Raw genomic sequence first — 27,375 nt, forward strand, 5'->3', positions numbered from 1 at the left:
AGCGTTAAAAGAACCCAACCTAAAGCAGAAAAAATAAACAAAATAGTTTGTAAAAAGTTGTCTTAAGGACTTCCTTGTTAACAAATTTCAAATATCTGACTCTGGCTAGCCAATACGCAAAAATAACATTATTTTCCTTTCATGCCAAAACTTATTAGCATATTAAGCAATTAACTTCATTTTTGATTAGTAATATGCATTCCTACAAACTTCTGAATATATATATATATATATATATATATATATATATATATATATATATATATATATATAATACATTTTTTTCTTTATTTTTGCTCCCTCAGATTCCTTTTTTATGTCGATCTTTATCTCGGCCAATTATTATTCTATTTAACAAACCATACATCAGTGGAAGGCTTATATATTCAGCTTTCAGGTGAGGTATCAATCTCAATTTTAAGAAAAAAAGACTCTTGTGACTGGTTTTGTGGTCTAGGGTCGTATTTGTGATCGAGGTGTTAGCCGAGATCGGTCGGCGTTGGCGGTCTCCGCAGCAACGCCGCAGTGACGCCGGCAAGAACGACGAGTGGGCGTGGCCACGCGCGCTCTCCGCCCCTCCCTCCCCCGCTTCGCGTGGGCTGGAAGAACGAAACACGACACCCAGATAGAGGAGGAGGAGGAGGAGAGAGAGAGAGTTACACGGAGTGAGTGGAAAAGGAAAAAGTCCGTGGAAAGAGAGGGAGAAAAGTGGATCGGGCATTTCTGTCTTCGCGTTTGTTTTGATTTTGTCGACTTCGCCTCGTGTTTCAGCGAGCAGGCTCGAATATGCAACTTCGCAGCGCGTGTGAAGTGATCAGGAGTTCAGCGCGGACGCGGTCCTCTTCCATCGGCACGACGCGCTCCGATATCTGACCGCGAAAGAGCGATTCTGTCCGGCCACACGGCGAGCGGCGAGCGTCCTCCACGTTGGGGAGGGAAAGCAAAACGCGAAAACTCCAAACAAACCGGGGGAGGACGAGCGAAGGGGCTGGATTCGAGGAGGAAAAGTTTACAGAGGAGTTTTGTGTGCGATCCTGAGCTCGCCGAGAGGAAGAAGTTAATTTCATCTCTCCCTCTCTCTCTTTCTCACTCACTCTTTCTCAGTTAGCACGACTGCTAACGAAGCGGCTATACTCTCCAACATGAAGACCCCGGGCGATACGGGTAAGTTTTCCCACACAACAACAACAACGGATCGATTTAATCCAGCTTTAGGCTGCTGTTATAAAAAAGTCGAGATGCCAGGAACGTCTTTTAGAGAGTTTTTTTTTTCGTTTGGATGAGTTTCACTCTGGATATGCAGCTCGCTAATTCCGCTAGGATCGGGTGATGCGTTCGTAATATTCGCGTTTTAAGCGACTTTTTATGCACTGATCAAAGTCAAGACAAGCGTTAAAAGACACGGTAGACAGCTGTGCAGTGTTGTTTTTGAAGGGTTTGCAGAGTTGAAAGTGCGAAGAAGCAGGCAGCTTGTTGGCAAAGTTAGTTTTAATGAGTTTTTGTGTTGGCGACACGCATCGCTTCCATATTGTGTGTGCGTTTTAGAAATATTTGCGTTCAGCTGTCATTCTGTCCGCCTCGTTTACCCCCAAAGCTCGCTTATAGGGATTAAAATCGATATGTTGGAGCACACAAGTTTTCACAACTTTTGAACGGTCCCGACTCGGACAGTCAGGTCTGCGTCGGATATAATTCACGCTTTAAACGCGTTTATTAAGCTTCCCAGGTGCATTAAACTTCACGAGAAAACGCGAAGGTGTTTAAAATGGCTTTATAGCCGCTTGTGTTGATCCAGTATGGCATCCACCATTTGCGAGCAACTTTCAGCCATTTGGCCCTGAGAAAGTGGCATCCCATCACAGCGCCTCTCTGCGTGTGCCGGAGGATTTTGCACAAGATACTTCACATTTCTGCTTTGTTTGTGTTTACTGCTGTGCTCAGTTCATTTAGAGTGGCTTGTGTGCAAAAATGTAAATTGAAATGTCGTTTAAATGTTTCAGTCAGCTACAGGTCGTTAAGTACGTATTGCTTTTCTTTGTTTACTTTGTGTGGAGGCGCATTTTGGCTAAGCTGACAATCACTTTTACTTGCTTGGTCTGGTTGTTTGACAAGCTAAAACCACTTTTCTGTACCCTTCAAATAAGCAGGAACGTGGTAAGATTTGTTCTTTTAGTTTTACATTATGTCGTTGTAATATAAACAACAACATCTAAAAGATACCTTCACCTCAGTTCATGTTACTTCATGACTCCGCTGCTAGACCAACTAACTAATTTGACTATTTGTAATGCGTCTGTTATTTTTAAAGCAGTCATGCATTGTAATCTGCCTTTGCAGTAGTTCGATTCATAATAACCTAGCGAATATTCATCTGCTTGTATGGAAAAATGCTGCCGGTTCATGTCAGTTCAGTCTCTGTTGGGTGTCTGAGCTCCACCAACGCTGAAGTCGTGGTCTTATGCATTAAACCATTAGCTAATTCTTCCATTCGTCCTCCCCCTCATTTGGTCTGCAGTATAAAGTAAGCCTTCTTATGGTATGGTTGAAGTTTTCCATGTTGTGCGTCGTGTCTGGGACGCAAGTCTGCGTTTTCACGTGGGCGTGCAGAGGTGGGGTTCTGCACACGCTTAGTAGCTCATGTCAATTGCAAACAGAGTGGGATTTTAAAGGTAGCAGAACTCACAAAGCCTCTGATCTTAGTGGTTTTCATTGACCCGGGGCATTTCATTAGGTGTTCCGTCGTGAAAGTGCATTATGGGTAACGCTGCCTAAAATTTAGGCCAGGTATTTGCTGTAATAGATTTTGTCCGCCACCTAGCCCTTTCCTTTAAGATTGGAAAATAAACAGAAGGTCAAAAGAGTTTCTGCGAGCGGAAATGACTTGTACGGTTAGTCTTTGTGCCGTATCAAATTGTTCCTTTTAGGCGAGGTGTTCCCCGCCCAGGTCACCTAGGCTTTGTGTTGGAGCGACGAGATCGGCCCCTTTCTTTTCAACAGCTACTTTGCCACCCAAGGGATTAAAGAGTCACCTAAACCAGCTATTTTACCTGCCGGTTAATAATATTGTGCTGAAATGAAGTCACCGCAGCAGTGCTTTGATCACACGTGAGGTTTTTGTACCGTCAAGCTTTGTGTGAGAATTTGGCTTGGATCGCAAAAAAAATAAACGTATTTGGTATTAAACCTCTGCTGTTGAATTTCCAGTGTGCCTTTCTCTAGGGTTTATGCAAAAAGATACACCGTTGCATCAGTCGTTTGCACTTTGGCACTCTTGTTTGGCCGTCAACTCTCGCCCAGCTAAGCATGATATCTGTCTGTCTGCCTTGTAGGCCAATAAGTGGCCTATTTTTGGTGCCTTTTTCCAATTGCGTTATTCATTATATCAGCAGTTTGCCACATGTGGGTCTCACATCTGGAACTGGGCTCTCTGTTGTCTCTTCCAGCGTATGAAGTTTAAGGGACCCACATGGGCAATTAGCCAGCTCTTTGGGAGGGTGGCGGTGGGTGCCATTATTTTTCAAAGGAGGGTCTGGGTCAGGGTGGGCTGAGCGTAGGTGTTGGTGTTTAATTTCTCTTTCACTGCAAGGTATGATTCACTGTTCCATTGGCAAGAACGTGCCATGGGTGTTTCTTTTTACTATTTGGATGTTTTTGCACATTTTTTACTCTTTGTAAGCAGTAGTCAGTGGGATGAGTGTTAATGCTGTGCTAAATTCACCCTGAATCCTTCAGTTTGAAAACGTAGCTTCACCATTTCAACTTTTTATTCCGTTTTAAATGTTTGGATTCCTTTTAGACGACTAGTCTTGCTTTTTGAGTTAACATGTGTAATCAGGCCCGCTTGCTTGTATGACTTAACCTGTCTAGAGTTGCTCAGGAAGTGTGCATGTGATTGGCTGGTGTGTTTTATGTGGCTCGGCAGATTGGCTGTGTTTCCTGGCGTGTGTTTTTTCCTGGAAACACTGTCTATAGCAAACATCTAACCCAGCCACACAGTGAGACTCGTATACTACGATTTGACCTATAGTGACACAGTTTACTTTCTCCCTAAGTATTAGGCTTCCTTTCAGATTATTTAGAAAACGATCCTAGCAGAGGCGAAGTTCAGATATCAGCTACCAGATACTTTGAAGCTTCCTCGTCACATCTGTAGACTTTATTCCCTCCCGTTAAATAGACACATGAGTTATTATTTTTCCATCTGAATAAGGATGACTTCTGCCAGAGCTAAAGTTAGTTCAAACAGAAACCTCTGTCCTAAATTTTCTGCTTAAAATATAGACGGTAATATATAGTAGGAAAGCTTGTGATGAGCTCCTGTTGTCATAGGACGTCCTGTTGGGTTTGTGCAAGGCATTTTCCGCCATCTAAAGATGGATTCAATCACCGTGACCTAAATATTATGGCTCATCCTAGTACAAAAGGGCTTGAAATATGTTCTCTTTTTATCTTTCTTGAGTCAGTCTGTTTGTAGTCTCAAATCAATACCTGTCTGTCGAATTCAAGCTAGTTTTCCTGAAAAACAGGGTTGATCTTACGATGAGCAATGCGCTTTGTAACAGCGTGCGCATCGCATATGACTGCTTTATCTTTGTTACTCTGTAGCAGTACTCAGGTGGTGTAAAGTTCAGGTTCTTTAATCTGCATTTCAGGTGAATCTAATGCCATGCACGCTGGATATTTGTGCCAAGCAGGTTGCTAACCGAGGTTTGAGCTCAACCGACTTGTGGAGTGTTGTGTCTAGAGGAGACCACGGTTTGGTGGGAACTCTGAGGTTTTGTCGAGACTGCGGCTGACAGTTTTTCCCCCCGTGTGTGTTTGTCTGTGTGAGCGTGTGGCTTTGGCCGTCTTTTGGTGTGTGTGTGGTCACGCTCGTGTAACAATTTGTGAGTTTGCGATGTGTATACTTTCCCTGACATTTTCAAGAGCGTTCCTCTTTGGAGTTTGTGCCCGGGCTCATGGTGAGGAAAGTTGTGAAGTGTTAGCGAGCATTCGAGAGTTTATTTTCAGTTTAGATCTCGATCCGAAAAGGAAGAGCAAGGGCAAAAAAATAAATTCCTGGGTTACTAGGTTGGGAAGATTTGTTGGCGTCACAAACGCCACAAATCAGGTTTTTATGTCACGTCATATTGCACACTACAGAAAAACTAATTATGGCAAATAATCAAATGCACTTCTCTAAACTCTTCGTCTCATATGAAGTATTGCAAAGTCCTATTTGTTGTAGTAAATCAGTTTGTTTCAGTGATCTAGTTAAAACAATTATATGGTCTCTATGCAAAAAGCAAACAAAAAAGTTTGCACAGAATATTTGTGGCTTTAAATACTGTGTTTTCGATGATAATTATAAAAAAATAGTTTTTTTTTGGTATGCAAAAACGTAACACATTCCTGATGTTAAGTTCAGTTGTTTCTGTTTCTTTCCTTCATTTGTTTTAGTGCACGTTTATCTGTTAAAATGTTTAATTTGAACAGCTTTTATTCACGCAGCTTATAGTTTTGTCACACTTTCAAGTATTGTCCCCAAATCAATTGAATTGCATTAAATTCATTGCATTTGAATTTGTCTTTTATAGATTCTATCCTAAGGTTCTAGATTATGTGATTTAACTATTATTTGGTGACAAATATAAATCAGGGTGATTTTGTGACAATGGCGCACCCTATTCCCGTAATATGGTTGTAATGAAGACAAGAAGTCACGGTTGAAGTGTGTGTTTTGTGTGCTTATGTGTGTGGAGCACATAGTTTATTAGTGGGGCCCAGACCCCCCACATTCCGCTTTAATGGCTGCTGTCTGTGTTGCATTACACACACACACACACACCAGCCTACGCTCAAGGAGGCGGCACACACACACGTTCCTAATTCTCACAGTTGTGCGCTCTCTCCGTCTCTTGAGCTGCCATCTTTGTGGTGACGCCACTTTGACTCGCTCCCACTTTTATTTTTATGCAACCAATTTATTTTTGCAGGCAGGATCCAGTGCTGGTGCAGCATGGCTGGGAATACAGAGAGACAGAGAGGAAGAGAGTCAGTGATCACAAATGATGCTACATAAGGGTCACGCAGCTTCGATCTGGGCTCCTGATCTGAGTCACGGAGGTCTGCGTGGAGGAGAGAGTACTTTCAGAACCTGTCAGTGGGTTTCCAATTCCGTGTAGGCCACTGAATGTGGTGGTGGAACTTTTAGCCGCTTTTGCAGAACAGTGGAAATTAGAGTATTAGCAGGCGAAATAATTTGCGAACCTAACGTTTTTAGTGGAATTCTGATGTCTCGTGGCTCTTAGGTGATTTCCAGACATTTAAAGTGTGTGGTTTCAAACAAAACGACCTATATAGTCGTGCCTTCCTCAATAGGACTTTTAGCCTGATTCTAACTACATCGAGAGCTGGTGGCTGTGACTGACATGTGGCCACGCATAGTTTGCGGAGGCCTGATGTCTGTGCGCTAATGGAAAGCTTGTAAATGAAAGGCCCATTAGCAGCGAGGGAAAGGATTGGCGAGGGTTCTCTGTGCTGCAGTCTTGGCCCGGGGTGGGAGAGAAAACAGGGAGCGACCGTGGAGACGGCGTTCTAATCCCACAGCTGGAGCCGCGGCATGTGCCGTCAGCAACTGTGTGTGTGTCTGTGCGTTCGTCTTTGGAGGAAAATGAAAGTGAAGCCCGAGTCTAGAGACTTAACCACAACACAGAACTTGAAAAGAGGCAATCTATTGACTTCTCGTTCTCGGCCCCACACCGCCACCTCTTTTTCCACTTCATCACGCTCTTGATCTCTTTTGTGATATTACGTTCTTGCGTGCTCTTAATTCTTTTTTTTTTTTTATTTTAACCCTCTTTCCAGATGGGTGGTATCGGCGTTGAACACGCAGCTCTCTATAGTCATTGCGGTACTCTACAAAATAGTGTCTAGGAAACTACGTAATACTACACACTGATATGGAGGTGGAAAGTGGAATCAAAGTTGGTGTGAAATCAAAATTGCCTCCCATTTACTTTTATAAATATGCATGCATTGTTTTAAAGTGCTGGAGTGATCTGTACGCTATTAGGGATGGCTAGTCGATTGGTCATCCAGTCAGTTTTTCTTTCTTTTTAGATTTGACATAAATGCATGCTAATTTAAGGATCAAATTGCATCATAAAACCAGTGTGTACTGTATCTTCTAAGTGTTGACGCATGTCATTAAAAATAGTTTTTAATCTCTTTTAAAGAGACCTCAAAATTATTTAATTGGTCATCAGCCTTTTTAAGATTTTTTTTTTTTAAATGTTTAATATTTTTAGATAAAATTGTTTGCAAATGCGACTTGTTGTTGATGTTTGAGGTGAGATGCAAGTCATAGTCATTGCCTGCTCTGGTTGGTCGTTAATGGGGGAGGTTGAACACACTAAACGTTGCCTCCAGGGTCCCCATGGAGATATTCAGACACCTAGTCTCCTGTCTGCCACACTCTCAAACTCGTTCACTTTTCTTTAGACATTCCACAACACACACACACTTTTCAGTCAGGTCACACACATACAATCTAGAGAATCACCTGGGGCCCAGATGACTGTCTCCTGGCCAGCCTTTGGGTTTAATGGTGCTTTCTTGCAGTTGATGTGGACCAATCACAGCTCTCAGCAGGGTGCCAGGGCTTGAAATCAGACAATCACGTTGCCGCTTCACGTTATCAGACGTTGCATCATTGACAAAACGCAAGCTTAGGTTTATTTTAATGCTGGCTCCACCCATTACTTCAAATACAGCACCCGAGGTTTGAATGATGCTGTTATGGCAACAATTTTTTTTGGTATATCTTTGAGTCAACATTAGCTAACTCGACCGATTTTGCATATCAGTTGTATACCTGTCCCCATCCCCCAATCGACAGGGAAATCTCACAATGGGGACATCAACCGAGAACTTTGTCTTCAGACGTGCTGCAACAAGTTGCAGAGCTTTGTGTTAAATGCTATCTTTTAAACGTTGTTGCTGGAGAATTGTCTTAAATCCTGTTTTCAACATCATGGAAATTGCAGGGTTCTCCAGCGAATACGCCTCGTTTTTCAGCAAGACAGAGACTTGCACAGCTTTGCATTGCTGTAAGGGGAAGGTATGGCGTCTATCGCCAGTTGCAGCCACGTGGAAATGCCAGTAATAGAACAATGATCTCCGACAACTGGACGAGGAAGAATCGGAATCAAAGCCCACAACTGGGAGGGAACATCGTAGAGAATTTAGTAAGCTGTCTTCTGAACAGACCAATAATAGGGAGCGCAGTGACGGGGCGAGACAGACGCACACCATGTTTATTGCTCAGCTAAGTCGGTTTAAGTTTGTGTTGCTGTTTTCGGCAACTCTGGAGAAGAGTTCTCCTGGTCGGTCTTGCCCAACCCTGTATAATCTGGCACAGGCTGGGTGATGGCAGTTAAAATTAGCTGCTCTGAATGAGTTTGGAGCATCAAGGAGAAAACGCTGAGCTTGATGATTGTAGCCAGATTCAATCTGGCTGACTTCCACCTGCCCTCCAAGACCAGGAGGGTGAGGTTCGCTTTAGTTTCATCCATCAGCATTACCATGCACAATGTTGCTGCTTTGCAGTATCTCGGGTTTAAGGGGATAGTTTAGATTCCTAAAATCCTGCCTTTAGTTTTTCACCGTTGTGTGATTCAAAACATATTACTTTTCTGTGGTCCACATACACAAAAAAAGATGTCTTAAAGTCACCATACAATGATTCAAAAAGCCATCCTCCTTTCTTCAAGTTTGGGTGAGTAACTGATGACATAATTTTGACACAACTTTAACTTAGAAGAACATGCACCTATGTAGAGGGAGCTATTGAAAACACCTAGCTTGAACTTTGCGGCATAGACGTCTTATCAGTTTTTTGGGGGGTTTCTTATCTAGAACCAGTATCTGGATCCGGAAAAATCAAGCAGATCTGCACTGGTTTTCCTTTGATTGATCTTCTCTGCCCATGACTAAGTGCGAACAGAAGTGGGGGAAGGAAAAGAAATCGGTTAAAAGTTCATGTAGAAGTGGCTCCCAGCAGGAGATAAAGCCAGGATGAAAGCTTTACTCTGATAAGATATTAGAAATCCACGTCTCGCTGATAAAACGTAATGCCACTATCACCCTTGCAACCTCGGCGGTTCTAATGACTTTTGCTCGGCTGCCTGAGCGAAGGCCACTGGAGTGTGTGATTTAACACTCTGATGAAGAGAACATGATGGCTGGGAGACTTTTAAGATTGAATCTCACCAATTCCACATTACCAGTCAACTAAAGGGCTTGCTGTTTTCTGCTTCTTTTAAAGTTTTTCCCCTGCACTGGTAAATCATGTTTTTAATATCTTGCGTTGAAGCAATTAAACTCGTTCAAGAATAATGCGGGTATAATTTACGTTTCCTATTGAGTGGCCAATACCCATTTTAAATTCTTAAGAGATTGCATCAAGTATAGGCTTATAATTAGAGGCCAACTTGTAGGATAATTTATAGCATGGTGGCTGGCATTGATTAATTGACCAGTGTACCACACGTGCTTAATCTTTACTGCCCTGGAAAATAAACTGATTATGTTGTCTTTACTGTAATGTAGTAACTATATTAATGATTTATGATTTACTGCATTAGGATAACTTGATTATAGTTTTTAATTTTGTTTGAAGAAAAAAATGATTTTTCATTGTTTTACCTCTGCTAAAGTTAAATCAAACATTTCTTAAGTATGGCTGCTTTAAGTAGTTTTTAATTAGTAATTAGTCCATTTTCAGTTTTGCTTTAATGAATTTGATTGAATTTAGTTAAAAATCCACTATTAGTTGTTGACAGGCACTGAACCTTTGTGCTAAATCCCTTTCTAAGTTAGGAATAATTCAGTTTGTGTTCCTTGCCAGCCCTTAAACAAAACATAAATATCAGGCAAGTTGTGGAACAAAACGCATGCAAAAACATGCAAGTCTTCAGGTATTATGTTCATGTTGCATATTGAACCCAAACAGCCAAGTCATATGAGGCCCAAGCTAATGTTTCTGGTGATGCTCGCAGGCCTGGTTAGTGAGTGCACACGCGGTTCAGGAGACCTGCACAGGCCTGTTGGTAAGGATTGTTTGGCAGGCGGCCGTCGCAGGCTGCTCCTCATGCTCGGCAGTCCTCACATAGCAGGAAAATTGGCCCAGAAACTCGCCCTGCCTGACCATTTATGGTTGATTTAATCATATCCCTACGAGGAACTCCCCTGTGACGCGTCTGGTTTCTGTCTGGGCAGAGTTGGCCGTCGTGCTGCGGCGTCCCGGACATCTGGAGCGCTGTCTCCACCGCCGTGTGCCGGTAACTGGAGTTTTTGGTCTCGCTGGTGTTGACATGAAGATTGTAGACATGAAAATAACAGCTACTTGATGTTTAGCTTACGGAGCCACAGCTGTGAAAGTATTAGACATAGCTAATGGCTCCTCCTTGGCGACGGTGTTCGGGACACAAGGCGCTCTTCAGTCTCTGCTTGGGTGGCAAATACCCTCACGCTGTGACATGGGTGGCAAAATGACCTAGAGTCTCGCGCAGTGCAGAGGATAACACGCGTGCTAACATAATCAAACACTTGATCCCTTTTGCCCTCGCTTCTCTCGTATTTGGGTTAAAGTGTTCCCAAAACACCTGTCTAAGTGTGCAGTATCACACACTTTAGATCAAGGAGAAAGATTATCTGTATTTTGACTATAACATAGTGTTGGCAGAGGTTACCTGTTGCATTATTTTCATACTGTTGGGATAGTGGAGTCTATGCTTGTGTGTGTGGAAATGTATTTTAAAAATTTTTTCAGGTTTTTGTTCATTTGGTCATTTTGCATTTCACATTTTAGTTGTTTAAAAGTGTTTAATGTAAAAAAAAAAAAAAATTATATTATAATAATAGGTATGTACTGTGCTTTTTTTCAAAAATCTTTTTATTATTGTGATTTTATCCTTTTTTATTTGTTTTGGTGAATCGGTCAACATTGGTTTTATTTTTGTGTATGCTCATTTTCCCTAGTTTTGATTAGATTATTCTTCCCTTTTTATACTTAAGTTAAAATATTTAAAAACAAATAATTAATAGCATTTAAAGGAACACTTCCACAGGTGCTGCGTGATATCACTGCGCTACGGCACCATGTATCTACAGAAGAGTCAAGTTTTAAATGAGAAAAATGTATAAAATCTTTAGTCATTTTTAAATGTGATGCTACTGGTCTAATTGGATTCAACGATCTGTGCTAAGCTATGCTAAAACGGCTATTACCAGACCCGGCGATCGGCTGAATGGATTCCAAAACGGTAAAACTCAATTTGTTAATTCTGGGGGAGTTGGAGAATGAGCCCATTTCCAAAAAAAAAGTGAAGTGTTCCTTTAAAAGTAATGTACACATTACTATAAATTGTTACGTTTGAGCACTTAATTATTGTTATATTTTTTAAATGTATTATTATTTATTAGATTGTGTTTTATTTAATTTTTTTTTTTACCATATAACAATTTCTAAACAAATCATTTTGATTTTGTTAGTTTTAAATGCTTTTTTCCCTTTATACTATTTTGATATCTTCCATTTATATCTGTGCATTCAATGCAAATCTTACATCGCTTGTTTATCCTGACCGTCACGGTTCACGTCAGCTCTGAATTAGCTTTTCTTTATTCTAGAGACGCCGCTGTCTGTGTAAACCTGTTGCCGATGCCAGGTCTGTCAGTGCTTTTCAATTCCGTTTAGAACATTTGTCATGCGTCTGTAAACTTCAGTGATGGCCCTGACGGAAATAGCCCGCTGTGATCAATCAACCTTGACTTATTTACAGTTAAAGTGATAATGCCACACTCGCGGCACACAGGCAAGTATTATTGTTCAGTCAAATGAGCTAGTTGTGCCGTGTCGACAAACACATCCTAAATAAAGCTCTGTCGGAGTGTTTCAATTGCGAACCACAATTATTTACTTGACCTTGGTCCGAGCATTGATATTACATATCATTGATATCATATTTGGTGATTTTTGTTGCAATAAATACATGTTTTAGAGTGATAATTGAAATCTAACGTTAAAGCTAGTAGCAATGAAAACATGTTCAGAGTGATAATTGAAGTTTAATGTTAATGCAAGTAAGCCGCCTTCATTATATATTAAAATATCATCCATTTTGCAACCAAGTGCAACTATAAACCTTTGCTCTTTGTCGGCGGCTCTTTATTAGCATAGACGCAAGATCTATGAAATTAATTTGCATGTAGACTGTTCGTAGCAAATATCTGAGCCTTCTTCAGTGCAGTATTGAAGTCAGTTGTGTAAGCAAATTTCATTAGATGACTGCATGTATCATTCATCCACTTTCAGACAGTTTCTCTGCCTTTTTCCAGTCTCGTCAGTGTCCTCAAGAAACTCACACCGCTGGCTTGACCCTTCAGTAGGTAACTAGAGATTAACCAGCAGAGTATCAGCACACCTTCTCCAGTTAGCGCTGCAACGATGACTCAAATGCACCCGAAAGGTTGTTATTTGCTTTGGGGGTTATAGAGATGAAGCGGAGGGATTTACGTGCCTGTCTGCTGCCTGTTAGGGGCAACAACCCTGAACCCTTCCCATCAGGGTTGGCAAGAGGAGGCATGACTGTGTTGTGGGCAGACAAATACACACTGCGCGTTATGTAAGAGCGCATGGCGGCGATCATGTGAGGGCTGCAGGCTAGCGCTGCACATCTACAGATGACTGGCCGACGCTTTGATCCTCTCCTCTCAACCTGAGTGTTTGTTCTCTCTTTCTGGTTGACTGGCTCTCTCCATATCCTCCCCTTTCTCTGTCTGCCTGCCTGCCTATCGTCCAATGGTCAGCTTATCCTGCAGCCGATGTGAGATCGTTTATACCCGCTGTAGAACTGGACACAAGTTTTTAATACTAACTAGGGGAAGATCCTCCAACGTGTTCTTTCTGTCGAATGCCTTTTATCTATTAAGCTCGTTTTATTAGATTGGGCTGGTTTCAACCCACTGAGGACATTTTATTATTCAGTTCCGAAGAGGGTTTTAACACAGTTTAGCCAAATACAGTTTTGGATATAAACATGGTTTCTCGCCACGAAAATAGCCATAGGTGGAATAATGTTAAACACAAACAAACACCTTTATTCCGCTCTGTGTGCCTGAACGTTTTTAACCGTTCTAGAATTCCTAACTATTTATTGAAAGTATTTTAGCATCCACACCAACGGATGATATTGTTTCTATGCTCAAGCTCTGATCAGCTTCTGATTGGTTGTATTTGTATCATTCTTCAGTTGGAAAATGTCTTGGAGTGAGTGTTTATACTACGATTTAATTATACTGTGATTAAATTATTAAATAAAAATTATAGCGTAACAGTTATCCTTGGTGTGAATGGCCGTTAGGGTTGGGCGATATGGTCATTTTTCATATCGTCAGCCTGTGAGATTGCAGATAAACGACACTATCGTGCATCAGTGGCTCGTCACAGGCTATTTTAGAACTATTTGAGGATTTTAAGTCATGAGAGCCAGAAGCACCCATAACAAACTAATATACTTTCAAACAAACTGAAAAACTTGACATGTTAAATATTTAAAGCAGCTAGTTCATATATTCATATACAGCAGTCATACATCGCTATTAGGACCGCTCGTCCTGCAGTTATAAGTTTGCCGCATTCGCGCGGAAGTTATCAACAAAAATGAACAAGTATTTTCAGATAGCCTAAGTTGGTATTTCTTGGAGTTAAGAAAAACGGATACATAAGTCATACAGCGCTCCGGACCGCGCTCCCCACGACGAGCCCCGTTTCAGACCGACAACTTACTAACTGCATATTTGTTTATTGTAACAATGAAGAAGAAGAAGCGTCAATGTTTTATTTGTTAATGTGCTGTAATGCAGTTTTGTCATGTTCATTCATAGCTGCTAAACAAAAGATGTCTCTCTTAGCACTCTTGACATCATTTGTAAATAAAGGTTTATGGCCCTGCAGTTCAGTTTTGTTGTCCATTTCCAGTGAGGAGGAGAAGCCTCATTTGCTTGTCTGTACGACGATGAGTTGAAAAGCGGGGCAGTTCGATTATAATAGCCCAATATTAATAGACCACCTAATATTAATTATAATAATAATAGTAGTATACATTTAATAGGAGAATGAGCATAATATCGTCTTGACTATCAACAAAGCCAAAATCTCTGACTATCGTCAATACACAATACTAACGTTTATTGGCATTAATACAGCTAAAAAAACATGAATCAAAACAAAAAAATGATTACTATTCTAGTTATTTTTTTTCTCAATGTTCTTCTATTCTAATGGCAGTGGGTATTTGTATTTGTATTTATTTTTGCCTTTTTTATTTTATTTATTTTCCATTTTTATTTGTATAGTTTAGTACAAAGTTTTTTTTTTTTTTTTCCCCAATTTCAAAAACCGTAAGTTTGACCAAACAGCCTTTGCTGAAAAGCCTTTAAACCATTAAGTCGTTAAATGAGTGAAAATCGTATTGTTCCCTAAATAGATTGTTTGCTAATTATATTTTTGTGTGATGATGCAAACAAGTGGCCGAATCGGTGATTCGTTTGAGCAAATTAAATGAATCACAACTCCTCAAACGACGCCGGCATTTTTTTTTTACATTCTAGAGGTTTAAATCAGAGACGCTACAATAAATAGCAGCCTTTACACTTCCATGTAATTTGTGACCAACGGCAGGCGCAAAACCGCTGGTAGAAGTGTTAATCATCACAACTTTACAACCGATAACAAAATAACATTGCGTATGTCATAAATATTTCTCATAGCACCAAGCTATATTGACAGCTGAGTAGTTATGTCACTGTTATACGACCGATTTCTGTTTATCTAAACAAAGCGCCCAGGTATCACCCGGATGAGTCGTCCTAACGCAAATAAGAAGGTGAGATCTATATCGCCCCGAGAGAATGTGAAACACACAAACATGCAGTCGCAGGGTTTTGTTGTGTTTTATTTTGTTTTTTTTTGTCGGGGGCGTTCTCATTAACGCAAAACAACACTGACTCATTCCACGCAGCTCGGATCAGTGCAACCAACTGCCGAACGTACTCGGACCGACGCCAACGTGCCCCATATCAATCGGCCGTCGGTATTTTTCAAGGCGGCCGATTGTAAGCCGAACATTTAGGCAGCAGAGCCGCTCGTGGTTCTTTTGTATTACTCATCCTGCACACATTCACGCTGGCACTCACTCGTACCCTTTTTTTTTTTTCCTGTCGCCACCATCATTAGTAGATGGAGAACGACCTTTTCCTCTGCCTAAATATAGAGCCCACAAAGAATAGGAGGAAGGGAGGGAAGTGGGGGAGAGATGGAGAGAAACAGAACGAATGAGCGCGGGGGCCCTAAACATTTCTGAGCCTTTAAATACAGACCAGAGACGCAGAGGACGGCGTTTTTGTTTTCTTTTTCGTACTTGCGTCACGGCCTCGCCATAAAAAAAAGAAAGCTGTTGCAGCTGAACGCTAATCGCAAACAGAGACGACGGCAATAGGTGCCGTTTTTAGAGACTTTACGCACACAAATGGCAAAAGAGCGGTACCGAGGCGGATATTAGCGTCCAATTTCCTCCAAGTTGCGTGTAATGTTCGGTCAGATGTTCGTCAGTCGGTTTGTTTGTTCGTGCCGGGACAGTTTGTACAGGTGCTATCATGTAAGGCTTATGTCATATTGTTTTTGTAAGAGTGTGCACAGGGCCCTGTCAAGCGAGGGTTTCGTCTGGCGGTCTCCTGACTCCATACCCATTAGTGACAGTAACCGTCAGAGAAACAGCAGTCCCAGCAGAACCCACAGACACCAGGGGACGTGCCTGTTTTAGCTGTTATTGCGCTTTGATTGAGCCTGTTTGTGTGCACGTGCTAAGTTGTCTTGTGGGCTTGTGGAGAGAAGAGAAGAAGAAAAAAAAGAGCGTATTATGGAACACTGGTTTGTTTGAAAGTACCTCAGAGCGGTTTCTTGTAAAGTAATTCCTCTGCCTTCCCCGGAGTCTGACATTTAACCCTCGTCTGGGGTTTATTTTATGTCTCTTCGTATTAAGGGACGTCTACCTGTTGATCGTCACCGTATTGCCAATTGCGGCTTTTTTCTTTGTTCTTTTTGAGAAAACGTCACTTTTATCGCGCAAACCCCCGAGCGCATGTTTTAAAGGAATAGTTCCCCCAAAATCCAAATCTGTATGAATTTCTTAAGATAATTTGAAGAAAGTTTTGTTTTGGGTCACCACTGACTTTCATAGTAGGAAAAAAAACTTTTTAAAATTTTTAAAAACTTTCTTCAAAATATATTTTATTTGTGTTCAGCACAGCAAAGAATATATATATATATATATATATATATATATATATTATATGAAAGTCATTCTTGTCATTTCAAACCTTTTCAGTAGGTATTTTGAAGGTTTTTGTCCATACAGCTCCAAAAAATATCAGCACAATTTCCTTCATTCAAGAGTCAGTAGGTTCTAAAGTTGTTTTGAAGTTTACAGTTGTTGTTTTTTTTTTGTGTGTGTTTTAAATAAGAAAGAGTCATGCGGGTTTGAAACATGAATGAATTTTCATATTTGGGGAAGCGGTCCCTTTAATCCCCATTTATTTATCAGAATCAAATGTACTTTGATATTTTAGCTTGTGCGTTTTGCTTCCATTAATTGATTAATTGCATTCAGGTTTTTTTCTCTGCTATACGTGTATTTATAGCACTAAAGTGTCTTGTTGCTAGGAGATGGTGTGGGAGCCAGGGACCCAACGCACAAGAGAGAGAAAAAGGTATGAGAGTGGAGGGAAAAGGCGCACTTCTTGTGAAAGCTGAATGACAAATACACTCACGCATACTCCGTGAGTCAGCGCTGACGCGTACACGCTGTGGGATGCTTTGTGTTTCTGTGTGCCCACTCGCTCGGTGGAGGTCTGGTCCCACAAACACACAGCTAATCATATATGAGCCGTTTAATGTGACATGTCTTTGTAAAACTGCCATGAATGACGAGGAGACTTTGTGAAGTCGTGTTCCTATAAACCCCTTTGGAAAAAGGTGCCAAAATTACAGGCCCGATCGGTGGGGTGAAATCTTTTTTATTTTAGTATATCTTCTGGTGCATTTCTTCCAGGGTTTCCAGCTGATTCTTTAACGCACAGCAAAAGGAATCAAGTCTTTGAGTTTTACTCCAGTTGCAAATTTGTGTGTTTTTACTGAAAAATGCATCTTGATTCAATAGCAAATGAACTGGATTTTTTTAATGTACCTGTGTAGTCCATTCACGGTTGAATGTCTCTTTATTAGCTGGAATCAGAATCATTGTGTGATTCATGAGTAAATAACTCAATAACTTATGAGCTGGTCTGAATCACTTGCACTGAATGAACTTGTCAAGTGGTTACTGAATCAACATATGACTCACTTACGGAGCTGCAAGTTACCATTACTTTATACATGAACTAAATTTATCTCATTAAAGGGATAGCTCACCCAAAAATGAAAATTTTACTCACCATTAAGGCATTCTGGGTATGTGACTTTCTTCTTTCAGACGAATCCAATGGGAGTTATATAAAAAAATTGTCCTTGAACTTCTAAGCTCTGTCACTGCAGTGGGAGGGTGTTTCCTTTTAATAGTCCAAAACACGTTAAATAAAGGGCAGACGTGCGTAATAAAACGTCCATCACACAGCATCCTGTAGCGAATTCATGATATTTGTCTTGGATATTACCAGGGATACTTCTTACAAAAATGCATGAATTCACAACAGGAGGCCTTTATTCACCCCCGAGCGATTTATTATGAAAGCACATACTTTATTTAATGTCTTCCGAAGTGTATATAGCCATGGAAAAGCTTGGAGGGGTCTGGACAGTTGGACAATTGGATTTGTCTGAAAGAAGAACGTCACATACGCCTAGGATGCTTCGAAGGCAGATAAAACGGGCGTGAGCTAGCCCTTCAATGCTTGTGAAACTTATCTTAAATTCAGGATATTCACTGACTTGTTGCTCATATGACTGTGTTGTTTACCTCAAGAAATGGAACCGGCCTGCTGCTTTTCAGTGGTTCAAGTGAGTTTTACATCTCCGATCTGCCAGATCTCTCAACCAAACATCTCAATCATGAGTCAAGCCACATTGCCGACTGTTCAGCAGTTGTCATGGACAGTTAGTACCAGCCCACGGTGTCCAAGTCATCTTGCCGCCCCCCTGCGCAGCGTGGGTCCCCGCAGCACATGTGTGCGGTTGGCGGTGGTGGTAATGCTGAGCTGTTCTGCGTTCGCTGCCTAACACGGCGATAGGCTTTATTTGCAGCCAAGCTCTAAACCGTCTGAAAGGGGCATTCCAGTGAGCACAACAACACGTCGTGCGCCAAGACCCTCTCTTACTCTTTTGTGTGCGAGTGTGGGAATTATGCTGTTATTTTCGGTCGTTCCCACCTGACACAGCGCACCCGAGAGATAGAATCTCGGTTCATTGTTATTTGCTCTGATTTTGTGTTTTCTTTCCTAATAGGACATTGTGTCTAATTTAGAGCCAGCAGAAATACTTCACCTCGTTCGGGTTGAGTCTGTAGACTTTGCTCTTTTTTTTTTTTTTTTCTCTTTTCTCTGTGCACTCGTCCAAGTGCGCAGAAGGCTAACGTTCTCAGGTGTTTTTCAAGGAGCTCTTCCGCCGTCTCACGATGTCACGTTGACTCAGCACTGTGCATGGATTCGTAATAGGTCTGTCACTTAGCATGTTGTGTAACCGTCTGTCCGTGTTAATGTCTCAAAGCACAAACAGTTCCTGTAATGAGACAAAAGACCATTAAAGTCACGGCCGTGTTTTTGTCTCGCCTCCAGCGGCCTCCTGCTTCTTTTTCTGAAAGTATTGCGTCTAAAAGTAGAGCCTGCGTACCATCTGTGTTGTGTGTATGTGAGTGTTATTTTGACTGCTGCCTCAAGGATTCTGGATCGAAGCGCTCGTTAACTAGACGCTAAGGCATTTCTTACAACTTATTCAGACTTGGAGGTGATTGAGAGATAAATAGGAATTGCAAACAAAACTTTTAACCAGACTAAAATCCAGAGAGAGAGTCTGCGTAAAGGCCTACAGCCTTGCAATCGCATCGTTCCCTTGGCTTAATGTCATTTTAATAGTCAGCGGAGGTAATACAACCTCTTATTAATCGAGATAAGATGTGGTGAAACATGCCCTCACTGGCCAGATTGCATCAAAGTGGCAATGCTCTCAAGTGTGTTTTATGTCTGACCTATAGGGTTTGCCTTCCCAGACTGGGCCTACAAGCCGGAGTCGAGTCCTGGTTCCAGACAGATCCAGCTCTGGCACTTCATCCTGGAGCTGCTGCGGAAGGAGGAGTACCATGATGTCATCGCCTGGCAGGGGGATTATGGCGAATTCGTCATCAAAGACCCGGACGAGGTGGCACGACTGTGGGGCGCCCGCAAGTGCAAGCCCCAGATGAATTATGACAAGCTCAGCCGAGCGCTCAGGTGAAGAATGCATCTACTTACTAACACCTTTTTTTTTTTTATCATAGTATGTCACCCACTGTGTCTTTGCTGATGAAAACATGCATCAGAGTACCTTTGACAACCAAGGGAGCTGCCTACCTAGACAACATTGATAAACACTTTACTGATGCAGTGACTGCTCTAGATGCTTTTGGCCAACTTTTTAGATCTTAGGCAATTCCAGAAGGATCTCAGTTAATATTTGAGCAAAAATGGTGTCGAGAAACATGTGAATTATACATACATTTTTGGTGTTTAAGAGCGTAGGAGCCTGTTCACGCCAGCAGTGCTAACTGTATTATCGCTCACACCAATGCACGATAACATTATGATGTATTCCATTTTGAATACTCATGCAGTCAAAAAAGTGATTCCAGGAATAATATTTCATTATTGTTACAAAATTAATGATGCTGCTATTGTCATAGAATTAGTGATTCCAGATATCATGTAGTTAGCATTAAAATTCTTGGTGTGAATGGGCCTTATCACTTTTGACAACATGACAATTTGAGATAGCATGCTAGCATGACAATGGGCAGACACACTCTATAACAATAAATATCAGATACATACTGCATATTTAATTGTTTAGTGGAAATTTGATATGTTAGCATAAAAGTAGACTGTTATCAAAATGCTAACAGCCAGACTGATGATGCATATTTATGCTAACTTAAAATTAGATGTCAAGTCAATTTCATATGCTTTTGTTCTTGGATCGACTTTTTGTTCGTCAACAACACCTATGCATTGCTCGTCTTTCTGTTCCTCACCGTATACCATTTTTTTTTCTGCCTTTGCCTTTTTCTGTCCTCGTCTGTCATTCGCAATCTGTCCAGTTGCCTGTTTGTCTGTCTCTTCGTGTTATTCAATGCTTTGGACTGGTTGTCATGGCAACCCGCGGATGCCCACTCAAACCTGCTGAACCTGCCTTTACCATCCCAGAATAATCAAGCCCACTTAGCGCTCATCAGCCATCACTTACAGGGCTAGTGTGCGTCCTCCACTTCCGAGAACTCTTTCATTTCTCAAAGAGAAATATGGACATATGAATGGAAGGGGAAGGGAGGGGAAAGAAGAAAGGCATCAGAAGGCTGTGTACAGTTCAGATGTAAAGCAGAAAGTTCCTCAGTGACTTCTGAGAAACACTAGAGAGCTCGCCTCTGTTCAACACATGTGGAGGACACAAAACATGCCCTCTTAAGTTAACTCCAAAAGAGCATGCACACACATTTTACAGTGACCTCATATTGACTTTTTCATGCTCTGTTGAAGCTAATGTTCTTCATTTGCGTTATTGTAAAGTTCGGGGCTCCGTACTTGCGCTCGTCAAATTTCTTTAAAATTTGATTGTCCGGTGTTTCTAAAATTTAACACATCTTTCATGCTTTGTATTTTCATTCAGGCGAACATAAATGTTACTATGTTTTTTTTTTTTTTTTTTCACTTTTTTTTTTTTTTTCCCTCAAATGGCTATCCTTAAGTACTACATTTTAGTGTTTTATCTAAATTGTTTTGCAAATTCTTGACTCAAAACTTGGCAATACATTGCATTTTAAGTGTTTTGAATACATCAGCTGCAAGTAGACATCACAGTTATGTAATTTGCATCTCCACAGGCTTAGTGGTGGCAGATGAACACTGTTAACAAGTGGAGGGAAATGGTTGTATTAATTGAATAAGAGAGAAAAAAAATGTTGTGCCTTTTGGATATAAACAAAATGGAAAATATCTACAAAATATTCACTCATACAGTTCATAGGGGACACATTGCATTAGCCCTACAGTTGTAGTTGATTTACCGTTTAAACCTGTTACTAACAACCAGTCTTGTAAAATTTTTTATTTATTTTGTCTCACACTTCTGCATTTTTCCCCATCAAATGCAAGTTTATATCATAGTTTCAGACTTTAACAATAATGATTTTGTCAGTTCTGCAGGAGGTAAGCCAGAATCAAGGATATAAACGGGAAAAGACAGAATGAGTTGTTTTTCCTTTTCAGAATTGTGAGAATTTTAAATCTAAACTTAAATTGGCACTTTTTATTCTTTTTATGTCATGCCTTCCATAGACTGTTACTTGAAAACTGTCATTTTATGTCAACAGATAGGCTCTGCCCACAAACAAAATGTCATCACCTTTTGTGGAACACTTAACTAGTCTATAAATGTTAATTTAAGAGATGGACAGATATCATGTTTGGCTAATTTCATTGTGCTTTCATCAGCAACCAATAACAGTACTTTCAGTTTAGTTTAACCCAGTTTACCACCAGTAAATCTCTCTCTCTCTCTCTCTCTCTCTCTCTCTGCCTCTCTCCTTTCTTTTCTTCCATACCTAAGAGGTTGCACGTGTTCCCTAAATTTCAAACACCATTCAGACAGACTCCAGGCTGCACAGGCGTCTCATTGTTGAGCTGTTGAAAATGAACATACTGCAGGCCAACAGACAATGCAAAACAACATGTACACACTCGTCATCATATAACAAGACCGCGGTTTTCAGAATGGATGTCATTCGTGTTAAGCTTAGTGAAAGTAAACAAAAGGCCATTCAGATCGCCATATGTACTGCATGTATGTCAATGTCTGCTCAACACGCGTGTGCAAATACAGACACGCTTAAGAGTTCTTGTGCTCTTTTGAAGTTCAAATGCACTTCAAAGAGTTGTGCATGTGCAAGTGTTATGTATGTGCCCTTTTTTCTGTTGGTTGTGTATGTGCCTGTGAACTTCTTGGTGCCCTAATTCACACATCATTGTATATCACAATCATGTCTTCTCACACATGTACACACTCTGCATTCTCAGTGACATCTTAATTAAACACATTGAACCCATAAATCATCTTAACATCTGAAGCTTCAAATAGCCATGAAGTCACGTATCTGCTCTGCACATATCTAAATCTAGTTGGCTGAATCCTTTCATGTATGGAAGAATTTAACGTGTGTTATATATAATAACTTTCAGCGCTCCTTAACAAAAAATTACGTCAGGCTTTAACTGGAAATGTTTTGGTTTTTCTCGCTGGTCTGACATTTGGTTTCCTGACAGGTGCTGCAAATGATCAGAGACATTTTGGCTACACACATTTTTTTTTAACCGATATGTTTAAAATTAATTATTTGTCCCAGGCTTTCAGTCTCAGCAAAAGATTTTACACTTTTGGTCAATCTTTTATTGCAAGAGAACTATACTTTGTGTTCAAAAACCAGTCACTCTGTTTTTGATTAAATGTGCAAATTGTTGTAACTTCCATCTCTGAATTGGTCATTGCCTTTGAAAAGTTAAACAAGTACAAGAATGTCAAATACATAAAAATGGGCGGCCTTCAACCAACTATGACTCCTAATAATAATGGCTTGGCAACTGTGTAACCATGCCAACACTGTCTCCGCAGATACTACTACAACAAAAGGATCTTGCACAAGACCAAAGGGAAAAGATTCACCTACAAGTTCAACTTCAACAAGCTGGTTCTGGTCAACTATCCGTTTATTGACATGGGCTCTGCAGGTGAAGACCCTCGCTTCTTAAACTCAGTCTTTCTGAAACCAAGCCATTTAATTTTTGCAAAGTACAACAATTATTAAACTTTCTCAACCTTTCTCATAGGTTCTGGTGTTCCACAAAGTGCACCGCCTGTCCCATCAGGTGTAAGCACTCATTTCCGCTTCCCTCCATCCACGCCATCAGACGTCCTTTCTCCCAGTGAGGAACTGCGTAGTCCCGGTGTCTTCAGTGCTGTGCCTCGGCGCATAGCTCGTGGCTCCGTCTCCGACTGCAGCGATGGCACCTCCACCAACTCGGAGCTTGAGGAAACTGGCCTAGCTCCCGGTGATGAGCGCCCGGCCGACCGTGCCTTCAGAAACCTGCTCCATCCGCGCCTGTCCCACGATTCATTGTTCCGTGTCTACGGTGCACCTCCCAACCCAACTGGGCTCCCCAGGAGCGGGCCCCATGCTCCCCCACACAGGGTCCACCCCGAACCCTTGTCTCCATTCCCAGTGTCCCCCCTCCCAGGCCCTGGAGGCTTGCTGGCTCCTGCTCTTTCTCCAGCTCTCTCCATGACCCCTACATCTCACATGGCCTACACACCTTCTCCATCCCTGTCACCCATGCTGGGCTCCCACTTCTCGTTCAATCCAGAAGACATGAAGCGTTACCTGCAAGCTCACACTCAGAGTGTCTACAACTATCATTTGAGTCCCCGTGCGTTCTTGCACTATCCCAATATCGTCATCCCCCAGCCTCAGCGCCCAGACAAGGGACTAGGAGCACCAGCGGGTGTAGGTCCACACCTGTCAAGTCACCCTCTGCACCATCAGGCTGAGGAGCCTCATCTATCTCCGTTCAAGTTTAAGTTGCAGCCACCACCGCTGGGGCGCAAACAGAGAGAAGGGCCAAACCTGACAGGAGCAAATTCTGGAAGCGCTGTTGCTTCCTTCTCTTACAGCGGGGAGCCTGGTTCAGCCTCAAACTCTGCTTCATCTGGAATGATGACCAACAACTCAACCCCAGCTGGACCACCAAAGATCAAGGTATGTTCAGCTTTATAAAAATCCACACTGTATCTCTTTTGAGAATGAAAACGGTTTTCCGTAATGCTCATTTTGCTTTCTTCTGTAGGTTGAGCCTATCTCAGACATGGAGTCGGAGGAAGAAGTTGAGGTCACCGACATTAGTGAGGAGGAGCAAGAAGACGATGAATGTGATGTCTTTTCCCCTCCCCATACCAATGGTGGCCTCGCCCCTCCACCCAACCACGATCGCATGACTGATGATGATGATCTCGAGGAAGATGTCTTCAAGACCCCAGCTGCCCCTACCTCAGGGCTTGGGGTAAATCTTTTAGGTCTTAAAGCAGAACCCCGAGAGCTAAACCTGGTTCAGGGCGCTCCCATTAGCCCCGGGGGTACGCGCTGCATCCCTCTGAAGCTGCGTTTTAAACGTCGCTGGAGTGAGGACCAGCGAATGGAGGCGGGAACCGAAGAGGCTGAGGACAAGAAGAGCAGGGCAGAGAGGGAAGAACTTAGCCAGGATATGGAGCCTAAACTAGGGGAAGAAAATGGAGAGAGGAAGAGTCCGGAGACTTTGGCTGCACCTCTAGGGACGGGCCAGAGGAGGGTGAGCTCTGAGCTGCAGCGAGCCACAGCACAGCTGTCATTAGAAAACAACGTTTGCTGAAGAAGACAAACACAAACTTACCAACACAGAGATGTCCTCCTTAAGGGCTGAAGGTAACTGTTGCTCTCAGAAGTTACGTGAAGACCACCCATTCAGCATGTTTGGATGTCCAAACCATCTTTTAAACTTCTTTACATGCAGGTTCACTCACTTCAAAATGTTGCAACACTAAAAATTATTAATACTGACTTTTTAAATGCATTTTAAGTAACAAGGCCCCTTTCCCAAGTTTAGCCAGAGCCCCTTGCTTACCGAACCCATTCCTTCTTGTTTGCTGTGTTAGACTAACATCATCCCACTAGTATTCTTGGACACTTTTTCTCTCCCCAAGAAGCTCTCCGTTAGGATGTAGGGATCAACCCCAATATTTTTTATTTTTTTTTTGGTAAATCAAGAGATTACAGAAGTGCCTAAACCGGACATTGATGCACCCCTGTAAAATATGGGATCTTTTCCCTATGATGCTTTCTTTTTTTTTTTTTTTTTCTTTTTTTTTTGTCTTGTCATTTATGCCCATAAAATTTTGTCATATGGTCACAGGCAAGTGGACATTTTATTTAAATAGACACTCTTGGATGAAGTGAAAAATGCAGGAAGGATGCTGGCACCACCTCGGACTCAAGTTCTCAGACTTTGCGATTACAGACACTTTTTTTTTTTTTTTTTTGCTTACTAAGATTAAAGTCCCAGACTTTTTGCAGAACCAGCTTGACTTTCGCTCTCAAACCAGACTCTTCATGTCACTGCCTTCAGAGCCAATAACGCTAGCGTGCTATCAGCCTTCACTGCCGGCTCCGGACACCAACTTTCCTAGCTGTTCAGCAAGCTCCGCCGGCTGACGGGACCACTCGACAACCTCTTAACGCATCTTAACACGTGTGTATATATACATTGGGGGATCCGTTTTATATATGTAAGTCCATGAACACCAGCTGGATGACAAATTGTAGATCACGTATGATTATTCCTTCTCCAACGTATTTATTTATTTTTTTATAATGCAGTTTTAACCTTGAGGGAACGTAATAGGAACATTGGGGCAACGTATCAGAGGGCGCTTTTTGGTTTTAGCTTTGTAATCCACCCTAAAACCACTTAAACAATCCTGTACACCCTGTCGTTTTGTAAAGAACGCAAATCTTCTTGGTTTGTTGACGGTAAATCTCAGGCATACCACCCCACACCCCTTTCCTATCCAACAGGTAATCTTTGAATATAAAGCCTTCAAATGAACAAACATTTGTGCCTTTTTACGGAAGACTGACCGCCCAGTGCTTTTCAATGGGTTGCTTTATCGACACGTACAAACTCAAATACAGGAGAGGCCTTAGAAACACGACCTCAAACACTGCTTTTATGCCTTATTTAGTTTTGTACCTTAGAAGAAACTATCCTAAATAAGATTTGCATTTAGAGTCCATATATTCTCACTTTATTGCACGATAGTCGTATATATTTGATAAAAGAACAAACGCTGGTTTTGATACAAATTATATTTCAGGAGGGAAATCTATATGGTAAAGCTACGTCAGCGGGATGTTTAGTTTCAGGGCCCTGCAGTGCTTTATTGCGAAAGAAAAGTGTTGTTCTAGACAAAGTTAAACACAACTGACCAGTCTTTGAGAACCCTGAATGGCACAGCTGTCCTCGGCCTTGTAAGGTCTACGTATAGTTTTAACACGACCCGTCGCATTTGCGTTCTCCGTCTCAGTCTCTCTGCAGTGTTTTAGTTGTAGGAGGCTGCTCTTTACCTACGATGATCGAGATCGAACAGGTAACACATCCTATTTGGCTTACTGTTTGGCTACGGCCGGCTCCATTTGTAGCAAAATGCAGGGACTTCGTAGTCAATGACGACCTGGAGAAAGGGACCTCACTTCACCGAACTGACAAATAGAAAGTGGATATTCAGCCTCTTAGCCCTCACCTAAGGAGGAAGTATAGGACCTGACACACTTAACACTCATTTTTCTTTCCTCTATTTACTTTTTTGGAGTTTGTTTGGCGGCCTTACACCGGTTCAGTATCTGTATTTTAACTGACAGCTGCCTTATTTGTTAGAAAATACTTTTTCCTCTCGCTCTTTATTCAATATAAGCAGTGCTGTTTTATTATACCTTTTTTTGTTTATATTACCATTTATCATTTTTAATGTTGAAATTATTGCTGGTATTTCGTTTGTACCCCTTACCTGGATTTTAACCTGTCGAGATGAACATTTTAATAAAGCGTATTCCTCTACCCTCTTTGATACCGTGATATAAAAGTGCTCTGGCTTTGTATTATTGCTGGTTTTTAGTTGTAATTAAAAAAACCAGGTAAAGAGGGAGGGTGATATTATGCGATCACATTTTTATTTCATCTTTTTGTTTTTGGTTGTGTACATATATAAATATATATTTTCCATTTTAAGGGGATGATGTAAGAAAAAGACAATTATTTCTTTGTGTTCAAGGTCTTTCTCCTTTTGCTTCTTTCTTAAAGCTTTCCATCTGTCTCTCAACGGTTATGTAATACTTTGTAAAGAGAGACAAAACTTGACGTTACAAGGAACCATGTATACTTTAGTTTCTCATGTGGTTTCTTTTGCTCTTGTAATTAAAACTGTAATCAGGGTTCATTAAAACAGGTAAAAGCGGA

The 27,375-nt window shown here is 41.5% G+C and overlaps 1 protein-coding gene across 2 annotated transcripts; it reads left to right on the top strand.

The window, feature by feature from the left end:
* The first annotated feature begins 623 nt into the window (after positions 1–623).
* erf (Ets2 repressor factor) lies at positions 624–27,375 on the top strand. 2 transcript variants are annotated; one of them, XM_043237145.1, is made up of 5 exons: positions 624–1,164; positions 19,287–19,521; positions 22,949–23,064; positions 23,164–24,089; positions 24,178–27,375. In XM_043237145.1, the coding sequence occupies exons 1-5, from the start codon at positions 1,143–1,145 to the stop codon at positions 24,733–24,735; spliced, it is 1,857 nt and encodes a 618-aa protein (XP_043093080.1). In that variant the 5' UTR covers positions 624–1,142; the 3' UTR covers positions 24,736–27,375. The 2 variants fall into 2 exon arrangements, with proteins under 2 accessions (XP_043093080.1, XP_043093082.1); XM_043237147.1 differs by having other exon boundaries at positions 19,302–19,521.

This window comes from Puntigrus tetrazona, chromosome 4, assembly GCF_018831695.1.
Source record: "Puntigrus tetrazona isolate hp1 chromosome 4, ASM1883169v1, whole genome shotgun sequence".
NCBI lineage: Eukaryota > Metazoa > Chordata > Actinopteri > Cypriniformes > Cyprinidae > Puntigrus > Puntigrus tetrazona.

Bases quoted from the DNA above. Each gene is read 5' to 3' on its own strand.
- erf (XM_043237145.1), top strand. From the start codon at position 1,143: ATGAAGACCCCGGGCGATACGG. The intron at 19,522-22,948 runs GTGAAGAATGCA...CTGTCTCCGCAG, and splicing joins AAGCTCAGCCGAGCGCTCAG to ATACTACTACAACAAAAGGA. The intron at 23,065-23,163 runs GTGAAGACCCTC...CCTTTCTCATAG, and splicing joins TATTGACATGGGCTCTGCAG to GTTCTGGTGTTCCACAAAGT.